The sequence below is a fragment of the Vipera ursinii genome (genome assembly GCF_947247035.1).
Source record: "Vipera ursinii genome assembly, chromosome: 2".
NCBI lineage: Eukaryota > Metazoa > Chordata > Lepidosauria > Squamata > Viperidae > Vipera > Vipera ursinii.
The window spans coordinates 111,915,370-111,939,582 of NC_139513.1; the positions used below are offsets into that span (position 1 = coordinate 111,915,370).

Below are 24,213 nucleotides of genomic sequence, written 5' to 3' on the forward strand. Positions count from 1 at the left end.
TGCTGCTTGGAGTGAAAAATCAAAATGCTGAAAAAGAAAAGAGAAAGCTCTGGCTGGCCATGAAGATCATATCACTACTCTTTCTTTTTTAGACTATTACTGCAGGGCCACCTCTTTTTTGTAAAACCAACAACAACAACAGTAGTAAAGTTGGAAGGGACCTTGGAGGTCATCTAGTCTAACTCCCTGCCCAGGCAGGAAACCCTGTACCATTTCAGTTGACCCAGTTCTGAAGTTCTGACAGCCATCACCCCCCCCTCCAGCAGTCATGTGACCACATTTCAGGTGCTCAGCCGGCTCACATTTATAGCCGCTTGTGGCATCCCACAGTTATGTGACTGCATTTTATATTTTTGCTGAAAAATACCATTTCCTTCCTGTTTGGGGCAAAACTGGCCCATAGTGAAGAATTGATTCACTTGATGACTACAAAAAAGGACATAAAATCAGGTCAGTCACATGGGTAACCCACTTTAAAATCGTTATGACCTCCTTAAGTAACACCAGCTGCCTGCAATTAGTGCAGGTTCACATCCCACCAGGCTCAAGGTTGACTCAGCCTTCCATCCTTCCGAGGTAGGTAAAATGAGGACCCAGATTGTTGGGGGCAATTAAGCTGACTTTGTAATAATGCCGCTTGGGTGGGGGCGAAAGCCCTAATAAGCAGGCATATACATAGAATGAAGGCTATTGCTAAGCACATTGGTTTGTGCTTTAAATTGTAAGCCGCCCTGAGTCTTCGGAGAAGGGCGGGATATAAATGGGATTAAAAAAAAAAAAAGGCAGGCTCCATTACGTCTTAAGCTGAGAACTACCTGTGTTTCTTGAAAAGCCATCAGAAGATTCCTGCTGAACGTTGGACTGTTAAGTATCAGAAAAGAGACATATAAGCTAAAATTCCAAAGTATGTTCTGCCAGCCAGCTGAGAAAATTCCCTTCCCCTTTCCCTTTTTTTAAAAAATCTTCTTTTACAGTTTACAACTCTAAAAGAGTTTATTGACTTCAGGACTGAACATTTGATGTTCTTTAATTGGTTTCCAAACTTGCCACCATCTTTTGCTTCACATGGTCAGCCATGCAGAAGGTGAGAAAAGCTACTTTTCACTAATTTATACTACCCAATATGAAAAGTGCATTATTCTCCTCTTCGTTTCTCCTTTGAAATGGTGATTTCCTTTCCTACCCTTACTGATTTTGCAGATTGCAAGAAGAGTCTATCTCCCACTTCATCAAAACTGAGTGAAGTGATTTATCTCTACTACATCTGTTTCTTGATTTATAAAAGCAATACTAGCCATGTTGGTTAAAAGGAAAACAAAAAACAAAATCCACAGAGAATACTTTTATTAAGCCACCTTAAACGTGTAAGAAATTAGTGCAAGTTTTTGAATTTCAAGAACTTATCAAACAAAGAAAATGTGGATAGCCTTTGAATCACATCTGAAGCAATTTGTGGTGTTAGCTAGAATGATGGACAATCTTCAGACATACAGTACACATGCATAGGTAAAGGTAAAGGTTCCCCCGCACATGCGTGCTAGTCGTTTCCAACTCTAGGGGCCGGTGCTCATCTCCGTTTCAAAGCCGAAGAGCCATTGCTTGTCCAAGGACGTCTCCGTGGTCATGTGGCCGGCATGACTAGATGCCAAAGGCGCCCACCGTAGTGGTCCCTATTTTTCTACTTGCATTTTTACGTGCTTTTGAACTGCTAGGTTGGCAGAAGCTGGGACGAGTAACAGGCACTCACTCTGTTACGCGGCACTCGGGATTCAACCCGCCAAACTGCTGACCTTCTGCTCAACAAGCTCAGCGTCCTAACCCACTGAGCCACTGTGTCCTTATATGTACTTATATGTATATTTATTAATTTTTATCATGCTCACGTTACTGATAAGTCAGTGCAAGTTTTGCCAAAACTGCTGAAAGCAAACCTTCAAATTCTCCATTTTCAGAAGCATAGCATTTTTCTTTTCACAATCTCTTTCCATGCCCTGTTTCTGTATTTGCAGATTTTTGGCAGGCCCATCTCGGCATCCTACATACTGCAGTTAAATGAGTGTACAGAATTTGGGGAACAATAGAGCATGTGGGAGGAGGTTGGTGTGTGGAGGAGTGGGGAGATGGCAGAATATATCTTTAGTGTTTTATTCAGGAGTTACATCCTTGAAGAATGGAAATGCTTCAGTGTATAAAGAAGTGTTGGAAGATCTCAGAAGATGGGAAGCTAGGAATTGCCTCCACTCTATTCTGCTTGTGTGCAGCCAGACCACCTGTTTGAAAAGACAACAGGGACTAAAATAATCCTTCTGACACTTTGCTGATGGGTTGGACGGGATGTTATTAGGATATCCAATGGTTGTTTTAGTTTAACACATTTAAAGCACTACATACAGATAGTCCTCGGCTTACGACCGCAACTGAGCCCAACTTTTCTGTTGCCAAGAGAGACATCTGTTAAGTGAATTTGGCCCCATTTTACAACCTTTCTTGCCACAGTTGATACATGAATCATCACATACCCTGGGACACTGCAACTGTCACTCATATGAATCAGTTGCCAAGTGTCTGAATTTTGATCACATGACCATGAGGATGTGTAAGTGTGAACAATGGTCATAAGTCACTTTTTTCAGTGCTGTTGTAACTTTGAATGGTCACTAAATGAACTGTTGTAAGCCGAGGACTATCTGTATTAAGGAAGACTGGGCTTTCAAATTGCATCTCTCTCTGTCTCTGTCTCTCTCTCTGTCTCTGTCTCTCTCTCTGTCTCTGTCTCTGTCTCTCTCTCTGTCTCTCTCTCTCTCTCTCTCTCTTTCTCTTTCTCTCTCTCTCTCTCTCTCTTTCTCTTTCTCTCTCTCTCTCTTTCTCTCTTTCTCTTTTCCTAGCAGGGCTTTTATGACTTTGAATAATTAGATGAGAGGCTGAAGGTCTGAAATTGTCACCTTTCCTAGTACAAGAATTTGTTTGGTGGAGTTTCTCCATGCACACCGCTGTTAAAGGCAGAGGAGATACATTGCCAGAAAGGAGAAAATCTGTCCTGCTTCTCTTTAAGAAGATGCCTTGTGCTTCAGAAATATTTCTGTCTAGCTGACTGAAACAGCTAACAGAACAGAGTCCTCCTCTTTTAGGAGAGAAAATTGGATTTTCCAGGTTTCTCCTCTGTTTCCAAAGAGCAGCAAGTGGCTGTTCAGTTTTGTGGTTCGGGAAGGTTTTTTCACTTGGGAGCTGAAGAACATTGGACTGAAACGGGAGCACCAAGTCATCGTAACTGCTTGGGAGAAAAGAGTAAAGTGGCCCTGACAGACATGGGGCGGGCGGGGGGGGGCGACTTCCTTCTGGCTTCTTAACAATGTAGAGTTAGTTGTCATGGCAACTGTTTGGCAAATCAGTGGCAGGCAGAACCCATGTTTTCTCCTGTTGAGTGCACCGGGGATCAATTTAGCATCCCTGCTTATAGTGCTAGTAGTAAAATATGTTGCTTGGTGGAACTCAAGATGTAAAGCAGGGGAGTCAAACCATCACATGACGTGTCGTGACATATCGCAACTTTTTTTTTCTATTGCTTGCAATGGGGTCGGCGTGGTTTTGCTGTGAGGCATCCGGCCTGCGGGCCGGCAGTTTGACACCCCTGATGTAAAGGGACATATTTCATGATTTAAGGATTGGGATCCCTTTGGATTTTTTTTTTAAAAAGTTATTGATTCCGTTTTTCAACAGGAGTGCAAAATAGCAGTTGCAATGATAGGACTGTACATCATACGTTTGGTCTTCTGTGATACCAGGATGATATATTGTAATAAAGAAGCATATAAATTGCAACATAGACATTAATTAGATATCAGGTTGGGCCAAGTTGGAATCTGCATTCAAATCTACATTCATGTAATGGAATGTGCATCTGTAGCAGTCGAGGGAAAGGATTTGGCCACCTTAGAGCATTCCCAAAAAGAGACCTTGTATCAAGAAACTGCATAGTCCCAAGCTGGATGGCGGAGGGGCAGGGAAGAGGTTCAGGGTAACAACACCCTAGAATTTCTCAGATATATCCAGTAGCTTAAAAACTTTATAGTTTTAGCTTGGCAAGATTTTGTCTATTAGATGTAAGCAAATAAAGAATTGAGCTTGATTAGATCTCACTGTCTCATCTGAATTGGGTAAGTTTAGTCTAGCTCAGGGGTAGGCAACCTCGGCTCTTTTATGACTCATGGACTTCAACTCCCAGAATTCCTGAGTCAGCATAGCTGGGAGTTGAACTCCATGAGTCATAAAAGAGCCGAGGTTGCCTACCCCTGAGCTAGCTAAATGTGGAGCTTCCAAGTCCCAGATATCTTATCCTCATAGGGCTGTAGTAAAGACTGGACAACCCATGACCCATTGGATCATCTTTTTGGAGATATTTCCTTACCAGATTCCTCAGTGCCTTAAAGTTCACTGGAAAAGTTGGGATACATTCAGAGATATATCTGCCTTGAAAATAGCCCGTATTGAACTGTATAGCTGTGGTAGAATCTGCAGCTAGAGTGGGGAATGGAGTTAAGAGACTGGCTAGCCTGGTATCCCTGCAGGAGAGGAAGCGACCTGGGGTCTTTGTCTGGTTGTTCCCCCGAGCAGTGGTCCCCAACCTTTGCGGCTTGGCCTGGCTGGGGGGTGGAGAGGGGAACCAGGTAGTGTGAGTGGCGGACTAGCGTGTATGTACATGCTAGCAGCTCAACTTGTGCAAATGTTAGGCTGGCATGCACACACATGCGCACACAGCTCAACTGCAGTGGACCATGCCCAGGCTTTGGGGACCCTTGCCTCAGAGAATGCTATCAGTCTAGTGAGATTCTTGTAAAAAGGTCATAATAAAGAAACTTCTCTGATCAGTTCACAGTGTCATTCTGATTCCTTGTTCCTGACAAATAGCACAGTCAAACACCAGCACAGGAAATATTTTATAACATTTTGTGTTATGTCATAAACTGTTTTATGATAATGTTTATGCCATAAAATGTTTTATAAAATTTTGCAAAATTTAAATTCTATGGGTACTAGATTTTTGATGCATCAGCCCATTTGTGGTACCTTGTAAAATTGTTGCCTTATAATCCACTGTTTCACCAGAGCTAAAGGTTGCAGGAATGAGAGTTTTCATAGTTTGAGAATTTTAGTAGTATATGGCTAGATAAAGGGAGGGGCAAGCCATATATGCTATTGATGTTCTTTGACGAGAATTTGGGATTTAAATGTAGTAAGTGAATGATTCTTCTGTCATTTACCTGATCGCTGTAACTTTCAATAGTTTCTGCACATATCTTTCCCATCAATCTAGGATGGCTAGACTCAATGTGGCAAAACCAGTGCATGTGTCCCCATCTCCCACTGCTGCAGTTTATTGTTTTTTCAAAATATTTCAAAATATTGCAAGATAGAAATTACATTAAATGCATTGGTGGTGGCGCAGTGGTTAGAATGCAGTATTGCAGGCTAATTCTGCTAACTGCCGACTGCCAGCAGAGACTCAAACTGCCAAACTGCTAGCAGTCGGCAGTTTGAGTCTCACTGGGTCAAGGTTGACTCAGCCTTCCATCCTTCTGAGGTTGGTAAAACGAGGACCCAGATTGTTGGGGGCAATATGCTGACTTTGTACAGTGCCCTGTGAAGCAGTATATAAGTCTAAGTGCTATTGCTAAATACAATAACTTATTTTGACAAGAATTGTATTTGTCACCCTGCTTCCATCATGCAATGTTCTGTTAGAATAACCTTACGAGACAGGCCTAAGAGATGCAATCAAGGAAGCAGTTACAAGGCAGGTGATCCTACAGCAGGAATGTGGGTGGGGCAAGAGACTCAGAAAAGACCCTCCCTACATTCTTGTGCTGTAAAGGAAAAGGAGGAGAGATGTAATTTCAAACTTGGAATATTCTGTTGTCAAGGCTTACAATTAGCTTTGCAATAAAGTAGAATTAATGTAATGTAGCTTTACAGTAAAGTAGAATTAGCTCACTTGGTCATGTTTTCTGTCTGGTCTATTTCCTATGGCTTGTATATCTGGAGGAAAATATTTTAGGAAATGTAACTGATGAGAAAGTAATACTAGACTGATTTATCTCATTTTCTGTATTGCATTTTCATTGTAATTATTTGATTCACAACTATTCATACATCTGAACACTGAGATATTATTGGTCCACCTGGCCTGAGGATTCTTTGTCACTCAATTTTCTCTGGTATCACTGTTAAAAATCATAGTGAGATCTGGTGCCACTTCCAAATTTTCCTGTTTGAAACTAAGTGTCTTTGGCTAACTGGACTTAATCTGGATTTAAATTGGATTTAAGGTAAAATCTTTGAGTCAAGCTGCTAATTACATGAGTAGAACTGAGCACATTTCACTGCAGTTTTATGGAAGAGGGTTGCTGTTGCTTCCTTTGTAGGATGATTTCCTTCTTGATTGCTGATTCCTTAAACTGAACCATGTTAAATACAAAATGCCATTCCAAACTATATACATTTGCTACATTATTTGATTTTCATTGGGTTGACAATTTTGATCACACTGTGGCAAGTTGGACCTCAATTCCTCATTGTTCTCCATACAAGATTTTTTCTTCTTCTTAGTAAATAGACATGGAGAAAATCCTACAATCTTCATTATGGTTGTTCTTGGCACAGAACATGGATCTTGATGAATCACATGCATAGTCCATGTAATCATTAGTTTAGCCAATTTGGGGGAGAAAGGAAAAGATCAAGAATGTCTTTTAATACTAGAGCAACTTTATCATTCCAGATAAAAATAATAAGTCTCTTCACTTGCTTTCATTGCAGAATGTTGTCTCTAAATATGGTGCACAGTTTCGTGGAAATGCACAACATGATGCCCTGGAGTTCCTTCTTTGGTTGTTGGATCGCATGCATGAAGACCTGTGTTCTGTTTCTTTTAATCAAAAACTAAAGACGTCTGGAAAGGTCAGTGATTGGCAAAGAAACTTATTGTGTTACCCTGAAAGCTCAGTAAACCTATTACTAATATATTATTTCAGTCAAAATAGACCCAGAATTATAAAAATGTGCATGAAATTTGCTGAACTCTTTGTCAGTCAGTGGAGTATGGCAACATGACATTTATAACCAAGGTGGACTTCCAATATCAACCCATTCCCTTCATTGTAGTAGATTTTATTTCCACGGAAAAAGTTCTCCAATAGGAATAATAATTTCTACTGTGTCTCTATGGAACACTGTTAACAGATTATAGATGCTGTCATCCAAAACCTTTGCGATGCAGCATGCTAAATATTGCCACAGTACCTTAAAATCTCAGAGAGGCTTGCTCTGAGGCATAAATTCCACATTTCCAAATGCTATTATTGTTCCACCCTCTGAGATATTGTACTCGGACTTGAGACTGAGGTCTGTCTCCAGCCATGGAAACTTACAGGAGTAAGTCATTCTGTCTCAGCACCAACTACAGTATACTATTTCAGAGGTTGGTATATGGGAACAAAATGAAGGGCTAAGCCTCCTTGAGCTTATAACATAATACCACAATGACAAAAATAATAATGGAAATATTTGATATCTAATTGATGTATTAGCAACTCAGTGCCTTGACAACAGGTCTGAGGTAAGAAAGCACCAGCTGACTAAGATGGGATATCTGCCTTCAGACTGAATCAGTGTTTTGATGGTTTGAGATCAAAACATTTTTTCCTTTCCTTTCCTTTCCTTTCCTTTCCTTTCCTTTCCTTTCCTTTCCTTTCCTTTCCTTTCCTTTCCTTTCCTTTCCTTTCCTTTCCTTTCCTTTCCTTTCCTTTCCTTTCCTTTCCTTTCCTTTCCTTTCCCTTTCCTTTCCCTTTCCTTCCCTTCCCTTCCCTTCCCTTCCCTTCCCTTCCCTACCCTACCCTACCCTACCCTACCATACCCTACCCTACCCTACATGAAGGATGGGATTGGTGAGATCTGTCAGAATTGTCTTTTGTTATCGTGAAATGCAAATATTAGCAACTGATTAGTGGAATCAAATGAAGACAAATGTGTGTATTTATGTGGACCATTAGGTTAGTAGAAATGATTTAGAAAAACTTGATGATTCTGTAATAATTCATGTTACAGAGATATACCAAGAGACAGTATCTAGCAAAAGCCCCCCAAACCCTGCCATTCCTTACTAAACCATTAGTGTACTTTAGTCTTTGCTATTAATTAAACATTAAAAACTTTAAAACGGAGCAAAAAGACACAGCACATGAGGAGGTGTTAATAATACTGAAGCCCCCTCACTAGTTCACCCATTCCCCAGGGTCACCAGGTTGCAATCGGGTCTTGAGGGTCTTTTGGAAGCTCAGACGAGATGGGCCAACCTCACCTCAGGGGAGAAGATTCCACCACACAGGTGCCATAGCAGAAAAGGTCCACCCAGCCAGGAGCTGCCAAAGTAGCTACCTAGATGACAGAACTCCCTAGATGACATAACAAGTGCTCCCTATTGGATCTGTGTGATAGATGCAATTGGGGACAGGTGACCCCTCAAATAACCCAATCACTTGTCATGAAGGGCACAACCTTGAGTTGTTTATAAAAACAACTCCCCATCTCTCTCTCTCTCTCTCTCTCTCTCTCTCTCTCTCTCTCTCTCTCTCTCTCTCTCAAAAAAAACAAACCACATCTTAACTTGCTAGAACCAGGAACAGCTTTTCCTTTTAACTGTATGTGGTAGAGTTAGATAATAGTATTACATCATGTTTCTACATTTCATTTTGTATATAATCAATTAAAAGGCAAAATATTACTTAACTGATAGAGTGCTTGTAGCAATCAAGCAGATGATGTATCTGAAAAGTACTGAGGATTTAATGATTAACTCTTTGGGTAGATTTGCTTAACAAGGAATTGTGGAACTTGCGGTCTCCCAACACATCTGCAGGGTGTTAGATTAGGAAAGGCAGTTTAAGGCTTAGTATGAGTTCGAAAGGAGGATGAAAAATGGCTTATTATTGCTCAAGGAATATCCATTTGCTTCACAATAATTCAAACTAAACTGTTTTACCTTCCCTCAAACACAATACTTCCCTGCTATTAGGATGCTGAGCTTGTCGATCAGAAGGTCGGCAGTTTGGCGGGTCGAATCCTGAGTGCCGCGTAACAGAGTGAGCGCCTGTTACTCGTCCCAGCTTCTGCCAACCTAGCAGTTTGAAAGCACGTAAAAATGCAAGTAGAAAAATAGGGACCACTCCGGTGGGAAGGTAACAGTGTTCCGTGCGCCTTTGGCGTCTAGTCATGCCGGCCACATGACCACGGAGACGTCCTCAGACAAGCGCTGGCTCTTCGGCTTTGAAACGGAGATGAGCACCGGCCCCTACAGTCGGAAACGACTAGCACGCATGTGCGGGGGAACCTTTACCTTTACCTTATTCATTAGAACAACACAGCTTTTTTAAAAGCCACATTCCGCTTTAAGAATTGCTATAACTTTATTGAGTGGATTCCTTAAAGCAGAAGCGACTTTTCTTTTTTTCATGATCTTCAGAAACTTAGGGGGGGGGGAATGGTGTTACTTCTAATGAATAATACTTGCACAAGGTCCAGAATTCTTGCACATCATTTTTGTCCTCTGCATAGCTCTGAATTACAACCGGGCTCTTAAAAGTCATGCCACTGGGTTTTTTTTGTCAGCATGGCTGGCTGGGGAAGCCTGAGAGCTGAAGTCCACACATCTTAAAGTCACCATGGTTGAGAAACACTGGGGTTATATGGTTTGATCCTGCAGGCAATGAATGACCTGTCTTCTCTCATTCTCTGCTTCTTTCTTTCACTATGTAAATGAATCCCCATCGAGTACAGCTACTAATCTGTCACTAATTACACTGTCAGGCAGCTTTCTGGAATGATGTGGCAGATGTTTTGCTGCTGGCAAAAATAGTAATTAAAAAAAAAAGGATGCTACAGAGTGAACTCTCTGTGTCTCACATACAGCAGGCAGGTCATAAGCACAGAGACTGAAATAGTAAAACGCTCCAGTGAGCCATACTTGGGTGTGAATTTAACACTTGTTGGTGTTTTGTTTTTGTTTTTGTTTTAAATTGTTCAAACACTAGACTTCTACACCTGTCTGTATATTTGCTTGAATTGGTCAAAGGGCAAAGGATCGTTGAATCGCATTTCTTGCTGGAAAAATTTGTTTTACATTGTAACTTCCAGAAGTGGATTGGGAGTTGTAATAAAAGAATTTTATGACACCTGAAATGCTAATAGGTGGTTTTTTGTTTTTTTGTTTTTAGCACGTAGCTTTTTCTGGCCTAACTTTATGCAAAAATACAAATGCCTTTTTTTAAGGTACTACAGAATTGTTGTTCTTTTATTTCTATGCTTCGAGAGATTAACATAGCCCTCCCTCTGGAATGCAAATGGTAGCCTGGCCTGCATTGTGGAGATGATGCCGATCATTATCATCATTGGAGAGATGACGATACTAATGGACTACCCTGCAGGGTTATCATAACTATTCCTGAGGGGATGCATGTGAAGTTCATTATGTAAATGGCTGATGTTATTGTAAAGCACTATTATTTCTGTTTAAATCATCTTCTTTAAGGGTGATTTATGGAGTAAATGCTCTGCCTGGTAATCAAGGCTATTTGTCTAGTTGGCTTGAGAATTACGTGGAGGAGAATAGAATTTGCAGACTCTCTCCCACTAATGGAATGTGCTGCAAAATGTGCCTGGGAATTTAGCTATCAATACTTTTCACAGTGACTTTAAATTTTTGTATTTAAAACATTCTTCTCTGTAACATGATTCCAAGCAATATCTTTTTAATATCTTTTTTATATTATATTATTATATTTTTATTATTATATTATTATATTATATTATATTATATTATATTATATTATATTATTATATTATATTATATTATATTATATTATATTATTTTATTATATTATATATATTATATTATTATATTATATTATATTATTATATTATATTATATTATATTATATTATTTAAAATATTTGTTTATGGTTATGAGTTTAAAGTAGTGTTCTCTCTTTAAAAAAACAATTAAAAAAATCTCATCCTAGAACAGACATGTCAAACACAAGGCCCGGGGGCCGGATGCGGCCCGCGAAGTGGTTTCATGGGGCCTGCGAAGCCATCCTGGAAACAGTGAGGGAACGGCCCCCACTGCCTTGGCCCTGGCCCAGAGACCCTCAGATCTGTCCCACTTCTGCCCGGGCCCCCATAGGCACCCTTGATGCGAACGATGTAGAGCTGGCCATGCCCACCCAGTAGGCCATATGCACTCTACCCACGCCTACCCAGTAGGCCACGCCACCCTGGCCAAACCCACCCGGCCACCTGAGGGCAAACACAATGCTGATGCGGCCCTCAATGAAATTGAGTTTGACACCCCTGTCCTAGAATATGTCACATATGAATGTTAATTACGGGTAGTCCTCCACTTATGACCAGTTACTTAACGAGTGTTCAAAGTTAAAAAATCAAAAAAGCTGCTTACCACTCATCTTCCAAATTATGATTGCTGCACACATACACAACAGTGGTTGTGTGATTGCATTTTGGTGACTTGGCAACTGGCTCACATTTATGAATGGTTGCAGTGTCCCGTGGTCAGGTGACTGTGATTTGTGACATTTTTGCAGTTTTCCAGCCAAAAAACACTCATTGGAAATGCTGGGCTTGTTTAATGACCACATGATTTAACAACCATGCAATTCATTTAATAATTGTGGTAGCTTGCTTTACAACCAACATAAACATGGTCATAAAATTGAGTCCAGCCAGGTGGTGCCTCGATTGCAAGGACTTACAATTGAAACTCTAGGCTCCACTGCGGTCATAACTCAAGGTACAGGCTGTATAGCATAAATGATATTCTTACAGTAACTTTCTGTAAATGCTCCATAGTGTATTTCATCTCTTCATTTTCATTATTATAGAAATAATATACTATATATACTTGCAAATAAACCTGTTTGTGGATAAGCAGACCCATGAATTTTTAACCAAATATCATGAAAAATGTGCCATCCACAGATAGGCTGACCTGCATTTTTTTGGGTGGTATTTTGGTTAAAAATTCAAAGGTTTGCTTATCTGCATAGTGGGTTGTATGCATGTATTTAAGGGTAGTCTTTGATGTATGACCATTATGGAGCTCGCAATTTTGATTGTAAGTGGAGACAATCATTAAGTTGGTGTTTGTGACCGTGGCTGACTATATGACCTTTTAGTGGAGGTTGTTAAGCATTTGTTAAGCAGACTCATTGTTTGTTATGGAGTGTCTTTTGCCCGAAAATCAGAGTAAAATATCAGTTTCTGGAAAAAATGTCATAAATTGTGGTCACGTGACTGCGGGACACTGCAACTGTTAGTAAATGGGGGGTGGTTGCTGAGTGCCCCCAAAGCGGTCATGTGACCAGAGGGAGGGCATTGTCAGAACTATGTATCAGGTCATAAGTAGCTTTTTTGGTATCTACTGTAATTTCAAAAGATAATAATAATAATAATAATAATAATAATAATAATAATAATAATAATAATAATAATAATAATAATAATAATAAGAAGAAGAAGAAGAAGAAGAAAGAAGAAGAAGAAGAAGAAGAAGAAGAAGAAGAAGTTGGAAGGGACCTTGGAGGTCCTCTAGTCCAACCCCCTGCTCAGGCAGGAAACCCTATACCATTTCAGGCAAATGGCTGTCCAGTCTCCTCTTAAAAACTTCCAGTGTTGGAGCATTCACCACTTCTGGAGGCAGGTTGTTCCACTGGTTAATTGTTCTAACTGTTAGGAAGTTTCTCCTTAGTTCTAGGTTGCTTGTCTCCTTGACTAGTTTCCATCCGTTGCTTCTTGTCCTGCCTTCGGGCACTTTGGAGAATAGCTTGACTCCCTCTTCTTTGTGGCAGCCCCTGTGATATTGGAACACTGCTATCATGTCACCCCCTCACCCTTCTCTTCATTAAACTAAAGGTAAAGGTTCCCCCGCACATGCGTGCTAGTCGTTTCCGACTCTAGGGGCCGGTGCTCATCTCCGTTTCAAAGCCGAAGAGCCAGCGCTTGTCCGAGGACATCTCCGTGGTCATGTGGCCGGCATGACTAGACGCCAAAGGCGCACGGAACGCTGTTACCTTCCCACCGTAGTGGTCCCTATTTTTCTACTTGCATTTACATGCTTTCGAACTGCTAGGTTGGCAGAAGCTGGGATGAGTCACAGGTGCTCACTGTGCTACGCGGCACTCGGGATTCGACCCCCCAAACTGCCGACCTTCTGATCGACAAGTTCAGCATCCTAACCCACTGAGCCACCGCGTCCCTGTCGTTAAACTGCACATACCCAATTCCAGCAACCGTTCCCTATATGTTTTAGCCTCCAGTCCCCCAATCATCTTTCTTCTCTGTACCTCTTCTCTGTACCCTTTGATTTGATAAGCGACTGGCTGTAAATCAGGGATTACTTGTATAGGAAACATGGGTACATTTTAAAAGTATTACTATATATACCTGTAGATGAGCCCGTCTGTGGATAAGCTCAATCTGATTTTTTTATGCATTTTGACACCTAAAAGTCTTGGCTGAATTAGAAGACTGATTGAAATCCACTGTATAAATACCAGGAACATGCAGAGATTTAGATTTTAAAGGGAAATGGTGATTTGGAACATGCATGGGTGCGTATTAAACTAAATGTATCTTTTCTTGGTATCATCTAGAGCAGGGGTTCCCAACCCCTGGTTCATGGACCAGTACTGGTCCGTGGCAAGCCAGCAACCGGTCCGCACAAACAAGCACAGCCCCATCCATGGGATGCGGAAAAATCTTTCTCCACAGAACCGGTCCCTGGTGCCCAAAAGGTTGGGGACCTCTGATCTAGAGCAGGGGTGTCAAACTGGCGGCCCGTGGGCCGGATGCGTCACGCACAGGCCACACCCACCCCGGCTCTGTAAAGGCAAAAAATGTTGTAATATGTCACAATACATCACATGACCTGATGGAGTTTGACAGCCGTGATCTACAGGGTTAGGGTTAAGGTTAGGGTTATGTGAGCCCAAGAGAAGACACAATTCCCTTAAGATGTACCTGACAGGTGTTATTTCATGATTATATATGCTCACAATTACATTTTCACTTTTGAGTTCAGATCTTTGCACAGTTCTAAAAGTTAATAAATATCACATTAGTATGTTCGAGAAGGCTGAAGAGACCCACATTCTTTGCTCTCTCTCATAAGAGCTCAGGATGAGTATTTTACACCTTGGCATTCTAATTTTACCCTTTATTGTTGTTTACTCCCTGGATTGCTACAGACCTCAGAAGGCCAAATGCAATATTTTACAGAGTTTTAAGCGTTTCTAATTTGATGAACTGTATTGATTACATTCATCCATAGCAATAAACTACAAACTCTAGCTTAATAAACTGCAGCGTGGAGAAGCTGTGAACTGTTTACTGACTCATATAATGTGTTTGCTCCCTCCTTTCATATGAATGAATAAAAAAAAAATAACTTTCTGTGACATCCAAATTTGGTATTATGAATCATTTTGCCAAATGTTAGGTTTTGTTAGCTAACCTTAAATCCTTAGTTTTAAACTGGATAAGGTTCCTGGTGTTTTGTCATGGTAATCATAATTCTGGGTTCAAAGGTTGGTGCTAGCTATTTTCAGCTGGATTGTTTAATTGCTTGAATGAAGACAAGGGTGATAAGGCTGATATAGAAACTATTATTGGACTATCTTGGGGCTTGATAATGCAAGATTTCTGGCTGTTAACCCAACAACATTGTCCAGACAAGAAGCACACTCAGGAGTACAAATTCTTTCTTTATTGTAAAGTTACATTAACAGAATCTTGCAAGAATGAAAGTATTTCTTCCCCCTCCTTTTTATTTTCCTTAAACCTAGGAAGGGCCCTTCTAAAGCATTTCCCACGCCATCCCCTTTCTGTGGGCTGACAAATCTTTTACCTGCCAGTTGTTCTGTCTGCGGCTCTCCTTCCTGTCCCCAGGGCTTTTCCCACAGTATCATCACAGTGGCTTATTATGTGTGAGCTTGGTCACTTTAAATATGGTAACTTGTTTTAAATGCTCATATTCACTGTATTTACTTTCATTTATATAGCCTCCCATCTCACCTACATGACTCAGGGGAGTTCGCAAAAAACAAACATATAAACAAAATTCAAAACAATTTGAACATCACTTACCTGCTTTAATTAATTTAATTTTGATTTAATTCAGAGTTAAATAATTTAAAATCAGCTGGATGACTTTGGGCCAGTCACTTATCTCGCGGTGTTGTTGTGGGAAAATTGGAGGAGGAAGGTGTATTAGATATCTTTGGTGCCTTGAGCTATTTGGAAAAATAACGAAGGCAGGGTATAAATAAATAAAAACACTACGATTAAGAATGTGAGGCTTTCTTCAAGATGTTCAAGTTTCTTTAACCTCTATAATTAGTCATATGGTAAGCAATTATTTGTCTTTCTCTTCACGGTTTCATATTTTACATTAATCCAGTGATGTTTAGATATATTATTACATTACCTCTTTTTAGACATAGCCAAGTGAATCGTGGAGAAAGAGTTATTTTATTTGATTTTTAGAAAAAATGTAATATACCGGTATATAGAAACAGTAACAAGATAAAATGTGTTGCACAGAATATGTTTGAAACCAGTTTTATTTGTACTGAGAGCAGTTTTTTGTTTTTGCAAAAACAAACAAACCAGGAAATAGTAATGAAACATTACAGCAGGGGTGTCAAACTGCCGGCCTGCGGGCCAGACACGTTATCCGGAAGCTGCGCCCACCCATTGCTGGCAATGGCAAAACCATCCTGATATGTTGCACGACATCACATGACGTCGCGAGTTTGACATGTCTGCATTACAGGAAGTGTTGAAGAGAATCGTCGTATTTATTTCATAGCAGCTAACTAGTCAACAACACAAACGAAGGAACAATCAGAATAGTATAAAAACAGCTAGCGGCAACTGCGTTGCTGCTCTTAAGAAAATAAAAACAAAAACTGGGAAACCTTCCAGCTTTGCCACAAGGGATGATAATAATACTTATTCATAAATAGCTGGTTTTCCAAACAAGTTACACATCCAACATTACACTGGGCCATGTTTTATTCAGCCATGTTTTGTTGCAGAAACCACAGTTGGTTTCATTCACTTAATATAGAGACCTTGTTTTACAAGCCAAAGTGACTTAAGTTTAAACAATGCATTAAAGCCCAAAGCAGAAAAAAAACAGACTATGGCTTAGGATAAGATGTGAACCAGGTCTGTGTTATGCTCTTAAGCCATGACTAAGATACCAAGTTCTAGGTACAGAATTCTAAGTTTGATCCCATCACTACTTACCTCTTGTGGAAGAAATGCTCTTCTACACCTAGTTTGATAGCATTGGTTCAGAATAATCAGCGAAGCTCCAAAGTGCTAAATTCTGATTATAATAGTTGATTTCAGGAGATATGAGCGAACATGAGGAGTACCACATTCACTTTGCTGTGTTTAATGTGGCAACTCTACAGTATGTCAGTTGAAGTTGTGTAAAATGGTGATGGTTGATGGGAATTGGTGGGTTATTCACTTAGAAGTAATTGGTTCCTAAGCCCATCAGTTTTGTTTCGCAGCAGAACACATAAAAATCTACTGACTTCACCAAGCTTGCTCCAGTCCAATAGCATGATTTGCTGGAGAGAAGCAAATGAAGAGCGTTTTCCTTATTGTCCCTGATTGTATGTCAAAAAAGTGTGCTGATGCTGATAAACTTTGTTACCTCAAAGAGATCTAAACAGGCTGGTCCTTGGATGGGAGTCTCCCAGGAAACTCTGGCACTACGGAGTAAACTGGGAAATTGAGGAAACATCCTGGAAGAAAGCAAAGGCAGATAATTACCACACTGTCACCGAGAAGACTAGGCGGATGTCCCCATATCATTGTTATGAGTTGAGATTGACTTGAGGATGTCTTTTCCTGTTTTCCACATAAACAACTGAGAAAATCATTTCCTTCCCGCTGCTGGTAGGAAAAAAAAATGCAGATTAGCCATCCAAGCTGATTGTTTTGAATGGCTAAGGACAGAGACTATATAGAGTTCTAAATTTATGATTAACAGGTGCTGGAACATGCAGTGACATCATTGTTTATAGCTACCTCTGTTTGTAGGAAAATTCTGCACGATCCCCAAGTGTGGGCTCTGGGAACATTAACTAGCATAATGAAGATTTTGCTGCTTTTTTCACTTGTGCAGTATCTCATCTTCTGTGTAGGTGACAGTACTGTTTTGTAATGACAGCTTTGGTGACATAATTCGTGTGCCGCGGTGGCGCCATGGTTAGAACGCAGTATTGCAGGCTAAATCTGCCCATAGCCAGGAGTTCAATCCTAACTGGCTCAAGGTTGACTCCTTCTGCAGTCGGTAAAATGAGGACCCAGATTGGTAGGGGCAATCTGCTGACTCTGTAAACTGCTTAGAAAGGGCTGTTAAAGGACTGTGAAGTGGTATATAAGTCTAAGTGATAGTGCTATGATGGTTTTCTTAAGTCATTAAGTAGAGAGTTACTGCATACTGTGCTTTCATGCTGGCCACATGATAATGGAAGGGCCTGTCAAACGCAGGCTCCCTCGGCTGAGAATTGGAGATGGACACTGCTGCTTTGAGTCAGTCATGACTGGAAAGGGGAAACATTTAAACCCTTTTAAGTAGAAAGAATTGAACTAGATGGCCTTCAGGACCCCATCCAACTCTAGGAATCTATGAAGATCACACGGGCTAAATAATTTAACATTAGACTTTTCAGCCCACCATTAAGTTCAGTTTGTGGCCTATCCTAGTTCTACAAATGAATAGGAAGAAAGTCGCCTGTTAACCTTTATGTGCTACACTGCTCGTTCATGTGTGTTTAGGTGTGCCTACTGATCACACACTTTTTGTCTATACAGCCTATCTGCGTACATGACAGCTGTCAAAATGTGATTAGCAGGAAGCTCTAATTAGCAAGTATGGGAGCACCAGGGGCAAAGTTTTGTTCCTCCCCCCCCCCCCAGGCAGGTATCTGAGATCCTGTCTCTCATTTTACAAAGTTTTCCTTGGAAATCACTAACTGTGTCAGCAGATCTTCACGGCTATTGTTGCGTTCTTTAAGAGGGGGCAAATGCCGGTAACTGAGAGTGACAAATTAGTGACCATATTAACTGTAAAAAAAATCAGGCTTGAATGATAAAGCAGCAATTATTTTAAAAAATAAATTTTTGCTATTCAAGATATATTGATAGAGAAGCAAAATCTTTAAGGATTTGTTCCCAAATTGTCCTCAATGTTTCTGAATCTCTTTGTGAATAATGAAGTTGGATTTTTGCTCCTTTTTAATGAGGTATCTGCATGAAAATTAGAATTTAAAACAGGTTTGAAATATTAGGAGCCTATCTTAAGGAAATGTTCCATCCAGGTAGTGTTCACAACTTTTAAACAGGTTTTACAATAACATAACTTAGTCTGCCAAAGTGTTTGGCTGCTGGTTTGGTGTTTTTTTTTAATTTCCAGGAAGGACCAAGAAAATCGTTTTCTTCTGAGCTCTTATCTGTCACTACCAAATAAATCAAATATCAGTGAACAATTGATTCCATTTTTCAGCAGTAGAAACTAGCTTGCATTAAATGTGGAAGTCTAATATTACAATATGAGGAATGGTATAAAATCATGTTAATTTTTTTTAAAGTCTCGATGGCTCTTAATTTGCTTGCTACACTGCCTGCTGATAGATGTAACTATCTGGTTGTATAAGTTTATAACAAATATTTGCACTAGTAAAGCTTAGTTTTAAAAGCATAACCATTGTGTATTTACTCTTTTCAAATTCTGAGTTATTTTTTGTAGACAGCATAAAAAAGTGAATATGAGGGGTACTCTAGATGCTGCCACTTAATGCCCTAATAGAAGGCGATTATTACTTTAATTCTTGTAGTTCTATTAGTTTTTTCTGAGTTCTAATGCTGCAGGAATTACATGTTCAGATTCTTTTTACTCAGCTCTGATCTTATTGTTAAGAACAAATACCTCTTAATGGGAAGCTAACTCATCCATATATAATCTGGTGAGATACTGTAGTTGTTACATACTTTCCTACCTGGAAGTCTTTACGTAGAGATACTAACAGAGGAGGCTTTTATATTGTCATTTTCTGCCTTATTTCTAGAAAAAGGTTGTCTGGAAAATATTATTTTAATACGTAAATTCTTGTCTTATATCTTTTTTTTCTAACTAAAATAAATCTTAAGGATATAATAGCAACCATATTATCTGCCTGGAGGCAGATTCTTGAAGAAAATAATAGTGACAAAGAAGAGGTCCAAAACATCCCACAAATGTAACTTGAGAGATAAGTCAGAAGCAAGAGGAAAATCTGTTCTCCCTAACCTGTTCCTGCCCTCTAATCCAGGGCTCCCCAACCTATGGGCCGCAGCCCGGGACTGGGGCCGTGGGCTCTTGGCCAGCAGGCCACAGAAATGGTTAACTGGTGCGCACACGGGTGGGCGCACTTCCCCCCTACTAGTGCTAGTGCCTGTGGCCCTGTTTGCACATGCAAGCGGGCACGAGTGGGCCGCTAGCACCATGTGGGTGTTTGTGTGGTCTGTATGTGCATGTGTGAACAGTGCCACTAGCGCCAGGTGGGTGTGCACGGCCCATTTGCATTTGCTTTTGGCCAGCAGGCTGTGGAAATGGTTGGCTGGTGCGCACATGGGTGGGCGCACTTCCCCCCACTAGAGCTAGTGCCTGCGGCCCCATTTGCACATGCAAGCGGGCACGAGTGGGCCGCTAGCACTGTGTGTGTGTGTTTGTGTGGCCTGTTTGTGCATACGCCACTAGCGCCAGGTGGGTGTGCAGGGCCCATTTGCACATGTGTGAATGGTGCTGCTAGCCACTGTGGGGGGTGCGCGGCTCTTTGCACATGCACAGGGTGCCAGTGCATGCCGCATGCGTGAATGGGCTGCTAGTGCCGTGCCAGTGCGCACGGCTCTGTTTGCGTGCGCATACACGTGCCACCAATTTAGAAGCTGCTCCCCTTCCCTCCGGGCCATGAGGCTGGAAAGGTTGGCGATCTCTGCTCTAATCCTCTTGACAGTTTGTTTACATCTTGAGCACGATTCTCTGTCTTTATAGATTGCTCTTCAGTAGTAAGGCCAGAGTGGCCCCAATGTGCCAGCAGAGGGTGAGTGCTTAGTAATCCACCATGCTGAAATACGTGTTTGATAGTGCATTCTCATATCTTGCTCTGCCTCTGGCTGTGATTTGCTCTGGTGGGGAATTGTGGGAATCCTGGGCAGCACAGGTACCAGTAATACTTTACTTTGCCACAGTGCAATGTCTTCCCCTTCAGATGGGGTGACTTCTCAGAGGTTCTGGTCAGTTAAGTTCCTCCAAATCACCTCTAAGATCTGAAGAGCCATGTTAACACTCTTGCTCCTGAATATTGCAATGCCTGTGCAGCATAAGCACTTGCACATCTATTAACTCTAGATTCAGACAGGTGATTATGTTACAAGAGCAGTTCCATATGCCTACTCTTTTTGCAGTTGTTTTCATTTTTAGGAGGAAGAATGCTGAAGTGCCCCTGCCTGATACCTGCAGTTGACTATATTTTTTCTCAAAAGAACACATATATATGTATCAAACAGAAACTCACTATTTTGTTATTCATTATTGCATTTAAGATAACCATTGACATTGAATCTTGCATACTCAAAACAAACTAAAAACATCTGGATAAAGGATTATTCCATGTGTAGGGAATATGATTTTCTGCCAAGCGTTGAAAAGGTCACAATAGGGCATGTGTATGTCCGTTCTTAATTTATAACTTTTGCCCACATTCTTTCTTCTGTTTTTCACATGTTTGTTTGCATATCATTTCTTTATACATGCTCATGTCTCTCTCTCCTACAAATGCAGGTACACAAACAGGCAGTTTCAATACTCAGTCAAAGGAAATCCCCAGCGTTTATTTAAGATAATTGAGGTTGGAGAATATTTAACTTATCTTGATGTGAAAATAGGACTTTCACGAAGCAATGCAGTGACACTGAATTTCTTCTACATAAAACTCTGTATATCCCTAATTGCCAATAATGCCAGTCTGTTTTTACTGTAAGTGACAAAGAGTTTGGTTGGGGGGGGGGGGCTGCAAAGCATGTAGATAGGAGATTACTTTGGTGGAATCTCCAAATCAGATCAGAAAAGTAGATTGCAATATTCCAGGGCAATAATAAACATTCAGGAAGTTGGATCAGTTGAAAAAAAGCTTTTCATATTATACAATCCTGAGGTTTCCAAAGTTGAAACTTAGCATTGAAACCAATGCGACAGAGATCATCTGTGGTTTCAGCTCCCAGAAATATAGTGACCGATATGGGCAATAGAAATGGTCTCTATGTGTTCAGTTGTAACTTTAGCCCTCTTGCTGAGTCTGGGACAAACCTTGTTTAGAAAGCACAGTTGTGTTGAAGTTCAGAAGTTCCAGTATCTCAACACATCTGTTAAATAGTCACCTTTCTGTGGGTAGCTAATATTTATTACTGTTCACCAGTCTGTCCTTCAGTTAATTGCATTAGTATTCTGGTAAGGTCACTCATTCAAGGCTCTTTCTCCAGGATGCTAATTTACTCCTGAAGGACGATAAAAATGCAGGTCTTTTCATATTCACTGGATTCTGATTTTTCAGAGGGAAGCTTTGACTCTTTAGAGTCATTCAGCAAGAACATTAATGCTGGAGGCACCTTGAGCTGAGCCTTTTGTGGAAGAGGATTTGAAGTAGAACTACTCACCCTATGGCCATCATAGAATATGTGCATGCAGGTTGAGTTTGAGGCAAATAGTTCAAGAGGCAAGGCTCTTATGGTTTAACTCCTTCCTCCCATCATTCAGAAATAGGATTCTTATGTTTAACCCAAGTGGGTAATTTACTGTTATTGGAAATGGTTTACTTGGATTTGGCTATAGCCCATTTTTGTACTGTGGTAACTATAAGGTAAAGGTAAAGGTTCCCCTGCACATGCATGCTAGTTGTTTCCAACTCTAGGGGCTGGTGCTCATCTCTGTTTCAAAGCCGAAGAGCCAGCACTTGTCCGAGGACGTCTCCGTGGTCATGTGGCCGGCATGACTAGATGCCAAAGGCGAACGGAATGCTGTTACCTTCCCACTGTAGTGGTCCCTATTTTTCTATTTGCATTTTTACGTGCTTTCGAACTGCTAGGTTGGCAGAAGCTGGGACAAGTAACAGGCACTCACTCTGCTATGCGGCACTTGGGATTCGACCTGCCAAACTGCTGATCTTCTGATCAACAAGCTCAGCATCCTAACCCACTGAGCCACCGCGTCCCTGTGATAACTATACAATAAAGCAATTTATATTGGGATTTTACCTGTACCACTTTAAGATATACAAAGCATCAAACGCTATTTTCAGGAATGGGATACATCCTGAAAATCTTACCATATTGTGCAGAAAATAGGTAAAATGCTTCAAATAACACCCAGTATTTCTAGCAGTATGCTTGCTCCTTCAATTTTTCCACAACTTATCCTGGCAGGGTACCTTTGGCTGAGAAACAATACTGACTCCAAATCATTTGAGGAGCTTGCATGGCTGAATCTTCCTAGGTTTAATAACATAAGCACAATACCTTAACACACAACATAGTGCCACAAGCAGAACATAACATTGGCTTTCTCTGTTAGTGATGGCTTCAAGAGCAAGATTTTTGGCAGGGATATTGTAATGGATTTAATGGTGCATGGTAAGTGGTAGCTTGGGCTTTTGCTGGTTTCCCCAAGCATTTTTTATGTTCCTCTTCAAAATGTCTTTCAAACCCTCTCCAATTCTCGGAGAGAGCAAACTAAGTATGCTACTACCAGATAATTTACTCCAGAGAAATCCTCTCTGCTGCTGATGTACCAGATAAGATATAAATGGCAAACCTTCTCCTTCCTGGCTTGACCTATCAAGAAGGTGCATGCTAAGGAATAGAACCAGGAGAGCAACTAGTTCCTGAAAAGTTTTAAATAGCAGGGTCAGAGATATGGAAGAAAATTCAAAAGGAAAGAAGGGCAAAAATGAACAGTTTCTTTCTGAAGCTCCTGAGCTGAGAGGCTGGCTGGTGAGCTGACTCTCTGTCTCTGTCTGTGTCTCTCTGTCTTTTTCTTTTATGCACACTCACAGTTTAAAACAGGAGTGTCTAAGTGCCAGCCTGCGGGCCGGATGCGTCATGCTGAAACCGCACCCACCCCCTTGCCATCAATGGAAAAAAAGTCACAATACATCGCGACATGTCCCGTGACATTGCGAGTTTGACATCCCTGGTGTAAAACACGTTTGCATAACCTCAGCCTCTACGATAAAGTAAAACAGAATGTATCCTGCACCTAGCTTCATTGTGCACTAGATTTCACCCTAGTTTCTGTTACCTAGAGCAGAGGCCCCCAACCTTTTGGGCACCAGGGAATGGTTCTGTGGAGAGAGGTTTTTCCACGGACTGGAGGGGGCATAGTTTTGTGTGATGCCTGCATCTTGTGGATGGGGCTTTGCTTGTTTGTGTGGACTGGTTTCTGGCATGCTGCGGGCCGGTGCCAGTCCACAGGCTGGGAATTGGTGACCCCTGACCAAGAGTTTTGGTCACAGCAGGTTTTTAGCTGGCCTTGGAGGTGATAATACAAACACCAAAAGTTAAAGGTGATGTATCGTCTTCACCTCAGAGAGAAAACCTTCCCTCCTAAACGGGTCATCAGTGTTTGACTATTCCAGCCCTTGGATATCTCCAACTGTTGCCTAGATTGAAAGGTCAACTAACTTTTCTTCAACCCTTTCAATCTGAACTTTTGAAATGGGTTTTCCCATATTCACTGTGGAACATGCCATATGGATGAAGTATGGATGCATATAAGCAGGGTAAGGGAGAGTTGGGTATATGTACAAATCGTATAGACCAGGGGTGTCAAACTCCCGGCCCATGGGCTGGATGCGTCATCCGGAAGCCAGGGCCACACCATTGCCGGTGATGGCAAAACTGTCCTGATACATTGTGCGAAGTCACATGACGTCGCGAGTTTGACATGTCTGGTATAGACCATCCATCCACTAATAAAACATGGGATTGTTGTTAGCAGTGGGTTCTAGAGCATCTTGACTTTGCCATAATCAA

General features: G+C 41.0%; 1 protein-coding gene across 2 annotated transcripts in view; it reads left to right on the top strand.

Annotated features, from left to right (window-relative positions):
• Window positions 1-24,213, top strand: part of USP43 (ubiquitin specific peptidase 43) — a 113,559-nt gene that overhangs the window by 11,882 nt on the left and 77,464 nt on the right. For both annotated transcript variants that reach the window (XM_083352330.1, XM_083352331.1), the window contains exon 2: window positions 6,814-6,954. In XM_083352330.1, the coding sequence (XP_083208456.1) occupies window positions 6,814-6,954 (141 nt within the window). The remainder of the gene's footprint in view (window positions 1-6,813; window positions 6,955-24,213) is intronic.